Below are 16,261 nucleotides of genomic sequence, written 5' to 3' on the forward strand. Positions count from 1 at the left end.
ACGCTTTAAAATAGGTAACATTTATGTCATGATAACAGTTAAGAAATGACCTAGCCGCGCGAAGGGCGAGAATTTTTCAAATTTAATTAAAGAGTTCGGTCAGTAATAATATTTGAATACTTTGTTGCGCCGATAGCAGACGTTATATATAAACGTAAGACCTTGATAGCTTTCACATCCTATTTAACGTCCACTTGTATGAATATAACTTTATTAGTTACTAATAAAGTTATTAGTTACTACTAAAGTTAATAAAGTTATATTCATACAAGTGGACGTTAAATAGGGTGTGAAAGTAATAATATTGTTACTCGCCGCTGTATTGCATACCGCCGGGTTCAGTTTGCAAAGACAAAACTATTCAGCCCCTGCGCATATCAATACCGAAGGTTACGGTCAAGATGCGTCTATCATTTTGTGCCGCAGTGTCATCGCCGACCACCTCCCCGCGAGCGCACACGGTAATTCGCTTGTTGGACAAGTTCTCAAATAGTTGCGAATATAGCTAGACTCGATTCTGTAAATTTCGCGTATTTTAATGTTCATAAAATCTGCCGCGATATATTTTACTTCATTATACTATACCAAGATCTACGAAAATGGCCCCACCAATGCATTGGAAGTGATCTTTTGGTCGACAACATCCCAAATTTCGCGATGACGCAAATCAATTCTTGTGTTCGCCTAGCAAGTTCACTATTGATTACCTGGGCAATGATATAACTAATTTCGAAAAATTACTCGCGGGCCACTCAACACCATCTCGGGCCGCGGTATGACCTAACCACCCCTGCTACGTATGTAATCGACATGCGGCTTTAATTAGGCTTACTATATACAAAACCAGTGTGGCATGTGGTCAGGGGTGTGCGAGTTTCGAGTAAACGTTATAAGGGTGAACCACGACAAAAAAGGTCGAAGAGCATTGCTCTATTGTTTTGTCACAAAAATTTTAACTGCAAGCGAACTGATCAGAGACTTAGGTGTCGTAGACAAAGTAATCTATATGTAGCAATGTATTTCTGTTCTATAGTATGCTCAGTGCTCATTGCTCACTTAACGAACTACTTTACCTTAAGTATATATTACTCTGTTGATAATTGGTGCAGGCATGAATTTTTCTTATTGTTGTGTAAGTGGGTTAGGTATTGCATCTTATCGATTCGTTCAAACTAAACGAGGCTTCGTATTCTATTCTATATCTGGGCTGGTAATTATGGACTGTACACCAGAGTGCACACTAGATTGTAAACCTGGGCATTGAGCGGCCTACGGGACAGATGCGGCCACCGACGCTATTATGAGCGACCCGCGAAAAGTGACTTGAAATTTTAACCATAAAATATGTTTATTAATGTAAATGCGTGGACAAAAACTATAGGCTGTATAAAATGAATCGGAAATGCATTTACTTTGAAGTCTAGTGTACCGTGATTACGCAAACTACGCACGAAGGATGAGTAATCCAGATTCAAAATAAAGTCTATTTAGCAAAGTCTGCCGTAACAATTAAAGTTACAAGTCACTGTTTCCATAATGAAATTAAAATGTTCTCTGTTGTCATTGTTACATGAGAAATTAAAAGGTCTGTGCTTACGTACGTTTCTAAATCCTAATTCGTAAATCATTGCCATCATTGCAAGTAATGACTAATGAGAAGTGCGACTGAAGGCCGACATTTCAATACGATTAGGAGCACTACATATTTTTAATGATGTCAGCCGTGAACCGGTCTTTTCAGTTTATGGTGAGCACGGAGCAGGTCTTCGTGTAAGAAATATAATTGGAGTCGGTATTATGAGAAAAATCATGCAGTGAAATACATACACTCGCCAAAACCGCAGGGCTATTTACCAAGCCACACTGAGCTTGGGACGCAGCCTGGTATTAACCCATCCATTTTTCAGCATGCTGTGCTCACAATGCAATTGACTGCTTTCAATTTAGAATTAAAACTGCACGCCGCAGAATATAGTCTACACTCTACACTTTTGTCTCGCCCCGCCAACGTATTTTTTGCCTAACATTTGGAACGCCGGGGAAACTAATTGCCCACCTCGGATATAGACAATACGTATTATAGCAGTTTTACATCAGCATGAGCGATGTAGCGCCATTTCGCAATAATAATTAACTCTATATATATTCGTTACTCAATAACAGTAATTACCAACTGAAACTTGGTTGCAATCAACTTGCTAAATGTGACTTTAGAAGCAGTATAATCAGCGGTTATATTATTTTTATCTCGTCTCGTACTTCGAATATTGAATTGATTTTGACTTCACTCGTGACTCGTGTCACCTTCAATAATCGTGATCCATGACTTGACCGGAGATAAAATATTTGGATGTGGATGGGCTTTTTGATTTTAATATAGGTATCATCAGAAATTGCGTTTAAAATGGACAGGGGATACGACAAATCTTATTGGAAGTACAAGGGGTACGATCGCTAAAAAGGTTAAGAAGCAATGCTATTACTATGGCTCAATAATGATTATATTCAAGTTGTTATTGATATGATCCAATAATAATCGAAGTCAAAATCTAACGCCGACTTAATTTGACGTTGGCAATTACAGTCACAATGGCTGATACTTATCACGACTATATCAAAACCAGGATTAGGCTCCAAATGCTATGATATCAGATCAATCTTCAGTAGATTTTAAAATATTCTACATAAAATCGTGGTACGTCAAAGGTCCACTAGCTGCAATATTATAACCCGAAAGTTATACGATATCATGATGCATCCTCTCCCAGGATGACTATAACTCATCAATTAAAAAAATTATGGCCGGCACAAAAACAATTTTATTCAAATATTTGAAAATGTGTTTTTTTCTGTGTCAAGCGTGGATATTACAATAGTAAATTGCATTTCCACGATGTTTGTGGAATGCCTGCCTGCCTGCAAGGTCCCTTCAAATAAGGCCTACTTGGCAATTATACACTGAATATACCTAATCATTGATGCTGCGGTCACGGCGTCATCAAAAACTGGGAAATTGACCCGCGAGCACATTGGAAATTGAGACCTATGGTCCAGTGCCAGAGTTCAGTTCCTTTTTCGATGTTATTATCTGTTCGCGTCTCTTTCCTGCGGGTCTTTGACCGATTCATCATGAATTATTCAGATTTTTCGCGCTTCGCGCCTCTACGCGATACCAGGTCCCTCGCTGAACGGAAAACCAATGTAGATGATAAGTGCTGTCTAAAAGCGTACAGTGTGGGGGGGGGGTCTGGGGGCGAAGCCACCCATAACTTTGGTTTATCACCATATGGGGGCCCAATACCAACGTTCATTTTTGGGGGGAACTGACGAAGTGCTGTTACGGTCCTGCCTATAACAAGTACCAGCTTCCATCAGAACACTCTCACTTATTTAGTCAAATGCGAAAAGCTATTCGTAAGTTAAACAACTCATTGAATGGACATTACCTGACACAGTCATTGACGAAATTTTGTATTGCGATATCTCCGGTACGAGGTCATTCCGAATAACGTCATTGAACTTATTCGAAACTTGAATTGAGTCGTCTGTGACACGGTTTGGTAATTGCATTCGACCAGATCCAATGATACTCCCACAACGAAACGTCAATCGATCGATTCCTACGACAGGGATGCTGAGGAATGTTCCAATTGACCCGATCTTAAACGAATTCGTGATTCCTGTCATTGAAGTGAAGGGACCAATAGGCCTACAAGGTATGCATACAATTACCTGTCTTTCGAATATAAACTGTATAACCGGATTACCACGATTCGCAAGTAAGCAATGGGATATTTTTATCCAAACAATTTTCATGCATTTTATTCGAAAATTATTTTTTCAGTTCATCAGATTTTAATCAAATATATTGAAGCTGTAATATCTCAAAACATGTGTCAAAATTTGACTCACTATAAAGGTAAAGAGTTCAGCGGCTTTCTGGTATTCTCCATTAGTGCTGTTACGTATTTCGTCAGTACAATTTTTAAATGCCAAGGTCATAATAAACTCCATATGGATGGTGGCTGCAAGGAATAATTCGTTAACAAGTAAACACAAAAGCAAGCTATACGTACCTTAATATTTTGATTATGGTATGGAATTGAATAAAACATTTAGTATAAATCCGGACACCGATGCGGATATAATATAAAAGTCAATATATACTACATTTCTATCAATTTTGCAATTTTAAAAGTACATATCTTGGAAACATTTATTATATTAAGGTTGTGACGGCAATCTTTAGTGCTCTGCGGACCGGTTTCCAAGTGAAATAATTTCTCACGCACCCTTCTTTTAATATCTACCTAAATGAATTATACCACTTCCGTATAGGGCATGGGTCACAAAGAGGTCATATTTTGCGGCCGCGATCTGATTTGAGCTTTCGGTAAGAGGCCCATTAGAGCATTTCGAAATTCCGAAATGAATTTCGGTTTTAAAATACCGTTACTGCTGTGCAAATGAGCTATTCTCCTGTGCCCAATATGACTACGGGAGATGTAGTACCGGCGAGACACTGGGACCGAAAATATTTGATAAACTCTCCACGATAATCTCGCGATTACACTCCGTGCGTTTGTTTACGATTGCATGCTGGCAGAATCTTCCGTCTCACTATGCAAATATATTCGACCTACGTGAGTTATGGGGTCTGTGACAGATATTTCCTGTTTTGAGGGGTGTTAAATAGATTTCGATCGACTTATACATTTTTCTTTGTAACCTTCAACACGAGCAAACCAACAACCATTTTAATGTGAAGTGTAGGGCTTGCATCAGGCAACATAAAGGCGCGTATCTTTTCCATTCGATGCTATCATTGAGTTGATTTTTTCAATCTAATTACAATCTTGACAGCGTAGTGGGTCGATGATAACAAAAAGTGATGATATTGTAGAGTTACCTTATTAAATTAGTATATCGAAATTGAAAACAGCTGATTATAATTTATTTACTGAAAATCTTGTTGTATCGATTAAAAAAGGTCATCCCTCGGCTTCCGAATTACCCACTTCTTAACGAGATTACTGCGGTGTTGATAAAAAAAGTCGTCACTTTGATTCGAATCCCGAATTACCCACTTTTTGACGACGCTTCTGCGATGTTGAACTAAATACAAACAAGAAAAAAGAAGGTAATCACTATGGCAAGTTTTTGTTGCAGTTAAATCCGTGGAAAGTTGCATTTATTTTTCCCAAAAGTTGCATTTATTTTTTCACAAAAGTTGCGATGAAAGACCACATTTTGATCGCATGACTGCAAAAAAACAACGATGAACTTCCCAGGTCCGCTCCCGAAATACAGTTTTCCATTCACTAATTGCCAAATATTTCCAGTAAAAAGGTGGCTGCATGAAAAATCGAAAAATCTTTCATGAAAAATCGAAAAAGTTGCAAAAAGTTTCATGAAAAAAATGGACAAAAGTTGCAAAGAGTTGCACTATAAGATTCCTTCAAACAGCTTAAAACAGCATTCTACATAACTTCCGAGTATTTAGGAAGCTGCCGAGAGCTGTAAAAAAAGTTGCAAAAGTTGCAAAAACTTGTGCTAGTAATCACTTAAACTCGACTGCCGAATGACCCGCTCGAACGCCCACGTTTCGTATTTGGCGTCGTTTATGTCAATTTTCTGTTAACCCTGTCCTGTAAAGCAGGATGAATATCCAATAAGGAGGATGTTTAGGCGCCTTCGCAGGACATTTTCGATTTCCTGAAAAAGGACAAATCCTACTAAAGGAGGACATATGGTAATACTATGATAATCTGTGATATTTGTATTTATTTAATAAAATGCTATTTCTTTTGTGGTAACTATTCCCGTTGCTCATGTTAGAGAGCACAGCGTTGTACTGACGTAAACTTTTAAAAACGTGATTGCTATACTGTGTGGTCGATTTGGTCTCTATATTGCAGTGGTCGGGAACCTTTTTCGACCGAAGAGCCATATTGACCCAATATTTCCAATCGTAACTCCCAAGAGCCATACATGTCAATCAACTGTTACGTCAAAATTGAAAATTCGTGACGTATTGGTAGCACTAATACACAGGATTCGTGGTGTGCGCCACATTTTCTGCCTAGATGCGTAGTTGGTGCCAAACATGGTCTCTACAGCAGTACATACCCACTGCAGGGTGAGCTACGTCAGTGAAGTGGGGTTAAGATAGGCAAGTGAGGCGGTGCCTCACATGTCAGGGATGAGCGAGGGAAATTGTGAAACATTCAATGATTATTATTGGTATTTTTATCATTGTTTATGAATGATTAGATTTGAAGTATTTCATGCCCAAAATCACGGAATTTTCACATATTGTTCGAAAATAAAGCGCGAAAGGAGAGTTAAGGAACAGATGAGGCACAGAGGGGGCAAGCCTCACCTACGATAGCGCAACTCTTCGTAAATACCTTAGAATCTATCATCACTGATATTATTCAAATGAAATTGTCACGCTGATTCGGAAAATCTAAATATTGATCGACTTCTAAAGTAACGGGCGTAACATAACGCTACACACCTACATTTACGGCGGTTATAGAAAGTCACTTCCAAGGATGTTTGTTTATCGTCGAAGAGCAGGAAGACAATGTGTAGTTGAAAACTGCATTGTCGTACAAGCGTCGTCATGTCAAGGTATCAATCAAGATATCGTGCAATCCAAGATTTCGAGGCACGAAATGGCGGTTAGTTCGAATTCGCCAGTCGTGTTAGTCGCCGGCACGATAGCAACTTAAATTTGAGGATTTTGATGAGGGGGATACGAACCCCTAACCCTGGTTACGCCACTGTCTTGACCTCTCAAAGACAAGTCTATGCCGCCACGATAATATTATATTCGGGCAGTCATGAAAATTTACTTACACCCGAAAGAGCCATAGGTTCCCGACCACTGCTATATTGCATTCTTGCGACCCCCGGCCTCTGCGAAACTGGCCTATGAGCCATTTTTATTTGGAGATCAGTGTTGTAGGGGATGGTGGGCACAATTGAGCAAAGAAAAACACGTCTTTAGCCATCGCCCCTTCCCCGCTGGCGAGGAGGAAACTTGATAAGCAACGAAGCGAGTCTGCAACTGTGATTGGATCAATAGCCGACACATCTATAGCAGTGATCCACGTCATTCACGATCAACGTGATCCGTCAACCTTCACTTCCAAATACATCAGTAGATGTGATGATGAATTTACGGAGTGTATGTCTGCCACAAAATCTATTACACAATACCGCTATGGGACTATGCAATTGGCTAGCGACACGGAATCTAAAAATCATGGACGCTAAAACTAAACGTCATTGAGCTGTACTGGGTCAGGGAATTATGGACGCATAACACCACGCAGATAATAGGCATCTATAAACGCTGAACGCCAAGCGTCATGTGCAGATTCACTCATTCAGACACCAGACGCAAAATCGAGACCTTGGCGTCAGACTGGTTTAACCACTTCTTGACAACAGACGTCCCTGCACTCCACCCAATTCCATCGTCCATACCACTACGTGAATTTTTACATTTGGAATAACATAACCGAGTTACCTTCATGGACACTTTCGCATTCTCGACCATTTCCAGTGTATCCAACGCTACATGTGCAGAAATAACCTCCTACAGTGTTATTGCAAATTGAATTGCTGCTACAGTTGTTAAAATATATTGGATCGCACTCGTCGATATCATGACATTGCGTGCCGTTTCCAGTGTACCCGTCAATGCATGTACAAAAATAACTGCCCGCGGTGTTCGTACAAGCAGAATTATCGTGGCAGTCATTGTCGTAATAGATGTGACATTCATCTAAATCGCAATAAGTCCCGTTTCCAGTGTACCCGTCATTGCATGTACAAAAATAACTGCCATCAGTGTTCGTACAAGTGGCATTCTCATGACATTCATTCTCATTGGAACTGTAGCATTCGTTATAATCACAGTTAGTTCCGTTTCCAATGTATCCGACAATGCATGTGCAAAAATAACTGCCCTCAGTGTTCGTACAAGTAGAATTGTCGTGGCAGCCATTCACGAAAGAGCTGTAGCATTCATCTAAATCGCAATAGGTGCCGTTTCCAGTGTATCCGTCATTGCATGTACAAAAATAACTGCCCTCGGTGTTGGTACAAGTAGAATTATCGTGGCAGTCATTGTCGTAGTTGATGTGACATTCATCTAAATCGCAATAAGTCCCGTTTCCAGTGTATCCTTCATTGCATGTACACAAATAACTGCCATCAGTGTTCGTACAAGTAGAATTATGGCGGCAGTCATTGTCGAAATAACTGTGGCATTCATCTAAATCGCAATAGGTGCCGTTTCCAGTGTACCCGCCATTGCATGTACAAAAATAACTGCCCTCGGTGTTGGTACAAGTAGAATTATCGTGGCAGTCATTGTCGTAATAGCTGTGACATTCATCTAAATCGCAATACGTGCCGTTGCCAGTGTACCCGTCATTGCATGTACAAAAATAACTGCCCTCGGTGTTGGTACAAGTGGCATTCTCATGACATTCATTCTCATTGGAACTGTAGCATTCGTTATAATCACAGTTAGTTCCGTTTCCGATGTATCCGACAATGCAAGTGCAAAAATAACTGCCAGCGGTGTTGATACAAGTCGAATTTCCATGACAGTCATTGTCGAAATAGCTGTGGCATTCATCTAAATCGCAATAGGTGCCGTTTCCAGTGTATCCTTCTTGGCATGTACACAAATAACTGCCCTCAGTGTTCGTACAAGTAGAATTATCGTGGCAGTCATTGTCGTAATAGATGTGACATTCATCTAAATCGCAATAAGTCCCGTTTCCAGTGTACCCGTCATTGCATGTACAAAAATAACTGCCATCAGTGTTCGTACAAGTGGCATTCTCATGACATTCATTCTCATTGGAACTGTAGCATTCGTTATAATCACAGTTAGTTCCGTTTCCAATGTATCCGACAATGCATGTGCAAAAATAACTGCCCTCAGTGTTCGTACAAGTAGAATTGTCGTGGCAGCCATTCACGAAAGAGCTGTAGCATTCATCTAAATCGCAATAGGTGCCGTTTCCAGTGTATCCGTCATTGCATGTACAAAAATAACTGCCCTCGGTGTTGGTACAAGTAGAATTATCGTGGCAGTCATTGTCGTAGTTGATGTGACATTCATCTAAATCGCAATAAGTCCCGTTTCCAGTGTATCCTTCATTGCATGTACACAAATAACTGCCATCAGTGTTCGTACAAGTAGAATTATGGCGGCAGTCATTGTCGAAATAACTGTGGCATTCATCTAAATCGCAATAGGTGCCGTTTCCAGTGTACCCGCCATTGCATGTACAAAAATAACTGCCCTCGGTGTTGGTACAAGTAGAATTATCGTGGCAGTCATTGTCGTAATAGCTGTGACATTCATCTAAATCGCAATACGTGCCGTTGCCAGTGTACCCGTCATTGCATGTACAAAAATAACTGCCCTCGGTGTTGGTACAAGTGGCATTCTCATGACATTCATTCTCATTGGAACTGTAGCATTCGTTATAATCACAGTTAGTTCCGTTTCCGATGTATCCGACAATGCAAGTGCAAAAATAACTGCCATCGGTGTTGATACAAGTCGAATTTCCATGACAGTCATTGTCGAAATAGCTGTGGCATTCATCTAAATCGCAATAGGTGCCGTTTCCAGTGTACCCGTCATTGCATGCACAGAAATAACTGCCCTCGGTGTTGGTACAAGTGGCATTCTCATGACATTCATTCTCATTGGAACTGTAGCATTCGTTATAATCACAGTTAGTTCCGTGTCCAATGTATCCGACAATGCATGTGCAAAAATAACTGCCCTCAGTGTTCGTACAAGTAGAATTGTCGTGGCAGCCATTCACGAAAGAGCTGTAGCATTCATCTAAATCGCAATAGGTGCCGTTTCCAGTGTATCCGTCATTGCATGTACAAAAATAACTGCCATCAGTGTTCGTACAAGTAGAATTATCGTGGCAGCCATTCACGAAAGAGCTGTAGCATTCATCTAAATCGCAATAGGTGCCGTTTCCAGTGTATCCGTCATTGCATGTACAAAAATAACTGCCCTCGGTGTTGGTACAAGTAGAATTATCGTGGCAGTCATTGTCGTAATTGATGTGACATTCATCTAAATCGCAATAAGTCCCGTTTCCAGTGTATCCTTCATTGCATGTACACAAATAACTGCCATCAGTGTTCGTACAAGTAGAATTATGGTGGCAGTCATTGTCGTAATAGCTGTGACATTCATCTAAATCGCAATACGTGCCGTTGCCAGTGTATTCTTCATTGCATGTACAAAAATAACTGGCCTCGGTGTTGGTACAAGTAGAATTATCGTGGCAGTCATTCACGAAAGAGCTGTAGCATTCATCTAAATCGCAATGCGTGCCGTTTCCAGTGTATCCTTCATTGCATGTACATAAATACCTAACATCAGTGTTCGTACAAGTAGAATCATCGTGGCAGTCATTGTCGTAATTGATGTGACATTCATCTAAATCGCAATAAGTCCCGTTTCCAGCGTATCCTTCATTGCATGTACAAAAATAACTGCCCTCGGTGTTGGTACAAGTGGCATTCTCATGACATTCATTCTCATTGGAACTGTAGCATTCGTTATAATCACAGTTAGTTCCGTTTCCAATGTATCCGACAATGCATGTGCAAAAATAATTGCCCGCGGTGTTGGTACAAGTAGAATTATAGTGGCAGTCATTGTCGTAAAAGCTGTGACATTCATCTAAATCGCAATACGTGCCGTTGCCAGTGTATCCTTCATTGCATGTACAAAAATAACTGGCCTCGGTGTTGGTACAAGTAGAATTATCGTGGCAGTCATTGTCGTAATTGATGTGACATTCATCTAAATCGCAATAAGTCCCGTTTCCAGTGTATCCTTCATTGCATGTACACAAATAACTGCCATCAGTGTTCGTACAAGTAGAATTATGGTGGCAGTCATTGTCGTAATAGCTGTGACATTCATCTAAATCGCAATACGTGCCGTTGCCAGTGTATCCTTCATTGCATGTACAAAAATAACTGGCCTCGGTGTTGGTACAAGTAGAATTATCGTGGCAGCCATTCACGAAAGAGCTGTAGCATTCATCTAAATCGCAATGCGTGCCGTTTCCAGTGTATCCTTCATTGCATGTACATAAATACCTAACATCAGTGTTCGTACAAGTAGAATCATCGTGGCAGTCATTGTCGTAATTGATGTGACATTCATCTAAATCGCAATAAGTCCCGTTTCCAGCGTATCCTTCATTGCATGTACAAAAATAACTGCCCTCGGTGTTGGTACAAGTGGCATTCTCATGACATTCATTCTCATTGGAACTGTAGCATTCGTTATAATCACAGTTAGTTCCGTTTCCAATGTATCCGACAATGCATGTGCAAAAATAACTGCCCGCGGTGTTGGTACAAGTAGAATTATAGTGGCAGTCATTGTCGTAATAGCTGTGACATTCATCTAAATCGCAATACGTGCCGTTGCCAGTGTATCCTTCATTGCATGTACAATAATAACTGGCCTCGGTGTTGGTACAAGTAGAATTATCGTGGCAGCCATTCACGAAAGAGCTGTAGCATTCATCTAAATCGCAATAGGTGCCGTTTCCAGTGTATCCTTCATTGCATGTACATAAATAACTGCCATCAGTGTTCGTACAAGTAGAATTATCGTGGCAGTCATCGTCGTAATTGATGTGACATTCATCTAAATCGCAATGCGTGCCGTTTCCAGTGTATCCTTCATTGCATGTACATAAATAACTGCCATCAGTGTTCGTACAAGTAGAATTATCGTGGCAGTCATCGTCGTAATTGATGTGACATTCATCTAAATCGCAATGCGTGCCGTTTCCAGTGTATCCTTCATTGCATGTACATAAATAACTGCCATCAGTGTTCGTACAAGTAGAATTATGGTGGCAGTCATTGTCGAAAGAGCTGTGGCATTCATCTAAATCGCAATGCGTGCCGTTTCCAGTGTATCCTTCATTGCATGTACAAAAATAACTGCCATCAGTGTTCGTACAAGTAGAATTATCGTGGCAGTCATCGTCGTAATTGATGTGACATTCATCTAAATCGCAATGCGTGCCGTTTCCAGTGTATCCTTCATTGCATGTACATAAATAACTGCCATCAGTGTTCGTACAAGTAGAATTATGGTGGCAGTCATTGTCGAAATAGCTGTGGCATTCATCTAAATCGCAATAGGTGCCGTTTCCAGTGTACCCGTCATTGCATGTACAAAAATAACTGCCCTCGGTGTTGGTACAAGTGGCATTCTCATGACATTCATTCTCATTGGAACTGTAGCATTCGTTATAATCACAGTTAGTTCCGTTTCCAATGTATCCGACAATGCATGTGCAAAAATAACTGCCCGCGGTGTTGGTACAAGTAGAATTATAGTGGCAGTCATTGTCGTAATAGCTGTGGCATTCATCTAAATCGCAATAGGTGCCGTTTCCAGTGTATCCTTCATTGCATGTACATAAATAACTGCCATCAGTGTTCGTACAAGTAGAATTATCGTGGCAGTCATCGTCGTAATTGATGTGACATTCATCTAAATCGCAATGCGTGCCGTTTCCAGTGTATCCTTCATTGCATGTACATTAGGGTTGTCCAAAATTTGAAAAATTTCGAAAATGCTGCGTTGTAATGTCTTATTCTATAGATTATTGATTAAAAACATCAACAAGCCTGAAAGAAGCTCTCAGGAACGTCGTTAAGATTTCTTACAAAGCGTTTGAAAGTAGCTGCCAAAGAGTGGGCGGGCCACCGACGGCGAAATTGCAACTAGGCGGGCAATGACGAAACCACGATTCTTGATTGGGTAATCGGTTATGCTTCAATGATGACGGCGGCTGTCAGCTCTGATTTGGGTGCTTCACCGTGTTTGACAGAAGGAGTAGGTTTTGCTGCTGCTGAGTCTGTTGGTGACGGCTGTAATACTGTAAAAGCGTGTTGTGGTTTGATGAGTCAATAGTAGTAATGTAACAGTGGTTCTTCGAATGTATCAGTTGTAGCAGTAGTTTCTGTTTTGCGGAGGTCGAGTCTGTTAGTAGAGACGGGAATTTGTAAAGCGCATTGTGGGTTGATGCATCAATAGTTGTAATGCAACACTTGTTCCTTGCTCAATGTTTTAGTTGCAGCAGCATTTTCTGTTCTGATGAGGTCGATTTTGTTAGTAGTGGTTGTGGTTATGTACAAGGGCATTGTGGGTTGGTGAGTTAATAGTCGTAATGTAACACTTGTTACTTAAATGTTTTAGGCGTAGCTGTAATTTATGATAGAAGGCAAAAATATTACTGTCATGGCAGAGGCAAAACGGCGGAAGACTGTGCACTTGCCACAGAGAAGAACAAGATCTCGATCTGAGCATTACTTGGTCGGATATGCTTGCGATTACATCTGTGGCTCGAGATTACCAACCTTGCGAGAAGTAATGAGTTACTTTCTGCATCTGAAAGACCATTGCCCTCAGTCAACCCCTACTCGTGAGCTATGTAATGTGGTGGTTCATGATGTCATGACAGTGTGGCAAATGGCGAGAATTGCCACAATACTTAAAGGAAATGCGGTGAAATTACTTGAAAAACTGAACAAAAAATATATTTTTCTGAAGGCGACCATGAAACGGGAAAGTGATCCCAAGGGTAAGAGGAAAAAATTCACGGAAGATTTGGACAAGTTGTGGGATATTGGAAGTACAGATGCGATAGCAATAATACAAAATGACATTTATCTATCACATGATAGAAAGCTCGAAGACATTGCATTCTATGAAGATCAACAGCAATCTCGCAAATGCATAATGTTGGGAAGAGACAAGATTCTCGCTAAAGACATCGAAAAGAAAACAGCAACCATGGCGGATAGAACTGTTAAAAACATTCAACATGACTCAAAGTGATGACTATGTTGTTTTAGCATCTTCTTCATCTTCAAAAGAGGGTGATAGTTTGAGTTCAAGTTCTGATTATGATGCTGATGTTGGTCTTGGCACCTCGACAGCCATTAAGCTGATGGCACCTAAAAATATTATGAATAATACCCATGTGTCCCAAGCTCTGGATCGATTGCAAATAACAGACAACAAGGCAACAATGCTGATCGGAGCATTTATTACGGCTTGTGGCGGTGACATAGCAATGTTCTCTCTGTCAAGATCTTCGACAAAGAGAGCCAGGGAAACAAATCGTCTTGAAATTTCCAAGGATATTTCAGAAAAATTTGCAGAAAATAAACCTCAACATGTTGCTATTCATTGGGATGGAAAGCTCACAGAGGATAGATTAGGAAATCGGTATGAGGCTCTGTCAATTGTCCTATCTTGTCATCCTCAATACTCAGAAGGAAAACTACTTGGCATTCAAAAGATGCAAAATGCTGCAGGTCAGACGCAAGCAGAAACCACTTTCAACATAATTGAAAGTTGGAATATAAAAGATGCTGTAACAGCTTTGGTTTTTGACACTACAGCAAGCAACAGCGGCTGGAAGAAGGGTGCGGCAAAGATTCTTGAAGACCTTCTAGGAAGGAAGGTGTTCTACCATGCATGTCGGCACCATGTGTATGAGCTGGTAGTGAAAGACGTTTGGAAATCTTTATTTGGAAAGGCCACAACTGGACCAGAGAATGCATGGTTTGCCCACCTTAAAAGGAACTGGAGCAGTCTTGACAGGGAACAGCAATTCAAGACTCTGACTATTCCTCTATGTTTTGCTGAACGAGCTGCAATGATAGTTGATAAGTTCAAGCTACTGTTGAACAGAAAAGATTTTTTCACACGGGATGACTACAAGCAATGTGTGACTAATGCTCTTGCTCTTCTCGGTGCAGATGAAGATATACGTCATCACAAACCTGGTGCAGCACACCATGCAAGATGGATGGGTACAATTCTGTATGCTCAAAAGATGTTCATGTGGGCCGACCAATTAGATTACAAATCTGAAGAAGTTGAACTGCTGCGCCGCTTCAATTTATTTTTGGTTCTCTTTTATATCCCTGCGTGGGTGGATTCAAGCATTGGTCGTGATGCAGCTGGTAATGACTTGAGATTCGTTCAGCACATGTTGAGTTATAAGGAATATGATGAGCAAGTTTCCACAGCTGCTTCACGAAAGCTTTTGAAGCACGACTGGTATATTGTTGAGGAAACCGCTGTATACGCCTTGTTTTCACCGACGGAAAGCAAGGAAACCCGGGAAAATATGGCAAAGGCGCTCCTGCAAGTAGAGCGAACTTCCAGTTTCAGAAGGGGCCCACCCTCATTGAATGCAACTATACAGATCAACAAGGACAGTACGTTGTCTGACCTTATTGGGCCCCAGTCGTGGTACATATTTGAAGTTTTTGAATGGTCTGGGGATTGGCTGCGTCAACCGGTTGATGATTGGCACTTTTCAGATTCATTCAATAAAATGAATTGCTACGTTAGTTCTGTCAAAGTCGTTAATGATGCCGCAGAAAGAGGTGTCAAGCTAAGCACAGACTATGCTGCAATCTTGACTGACAATGAACAGCAAAGAGACAGTTTGCTTCAAGCTGTGGAACAGCATAGGAAGATTTTTGGAGACAGCAGGAAGTCTACTCTTATCAAAGGCCAGTGATCTGCAACACTGACCCTGCGATATACTTTTTAATGATGCCTTTTGTAAATAGCATTTTTGCCTTTGTTAAATCTTGAATAAAAAGTGTAATATGCGTTCGTTTTAGAGAGAGACGTCGACTTACCATAACAAGCCATAAGGAGAAATTGACTACTGGTTTGCAATTTATGAGTTACAGTCGTTGTCAACTGGTATGTTTTAGAAGGCTCGAAGGTAGCACGATGCATGCATCTAGTTCATTCTTATCTTAATTGGCCAAGTTCCTGTGCAAGAAGTAACAAAACTGTTATACACAGTGTTCAGGTAGAAAATATATTACTGGATCGTTATGCTGTTGTCGATGGCAGCATTAACAACGTCAATTTACCATATCGCCAATGCCACGAACAGAAATGGCTGCAAACCAACACAACAGAGTAGAACGAAATCGTGACCAGCAATGATCACAAAATCAGTATTTCAGCCAATCAGTAGCTTATTATTACAGGTTCCAACCAATCAAAATTCTAGGTTCGTGATTGCCCGCCCACTTCATCGATTCCCCGCCCACATGCAGACGGCTACTTTCAAACGCTTTGTAAGAAATCTTAACGACGTTCCTGAGAGCTTCTTTC

The 16,261-nt window shown here is 40.7% G+C and overlaps 1 protein-coding gene across 1 annotated transcript in view; it reads right to left on the bottom strand.

The window, feature by feature from the left end:
* The window catches only part of LOC145447837 (uncharacterized), a 113,178-nt gene that overhangs the window by 60,465 nt on the left and 36,452 nt on the right, over nt 1-16,261 (bottom strand). The window contains exons 4-6 of the mRNA XM_080326114.1: nt 7,541-12,639; nt 3,913-4,025; nt 3,447-3,660 (exon numbers count right to left, since the gene is read on the bottom strand). Coding sequence (XP_080182240.1) covers nt 3,447-3,660; nt 3,913-4,025; nt 7,541-12,639 — 5,426 coding nt within the window. The remainder of the gene's footprint in view (nt 1-3,446; nt 3,661-3,912; nt 4,026-7,540; nt 12,640-16,261) is intronic.

The sequence above is a fragment of the Botryllus schlosseri genome, chromosome 10, assembly GCF_051294905.1.
Source record: "Botryllus schlosseri isolate E-star chromosome 10, Bs_hap1, whole genome shotgun sequence".
Taxonomy (NCBI): Eukaryota; Metazoa; Chordata; class Ascidiacea; order Stolidobranchia; family Styelidae; genus Botryllus; species Botryllus schlosseri.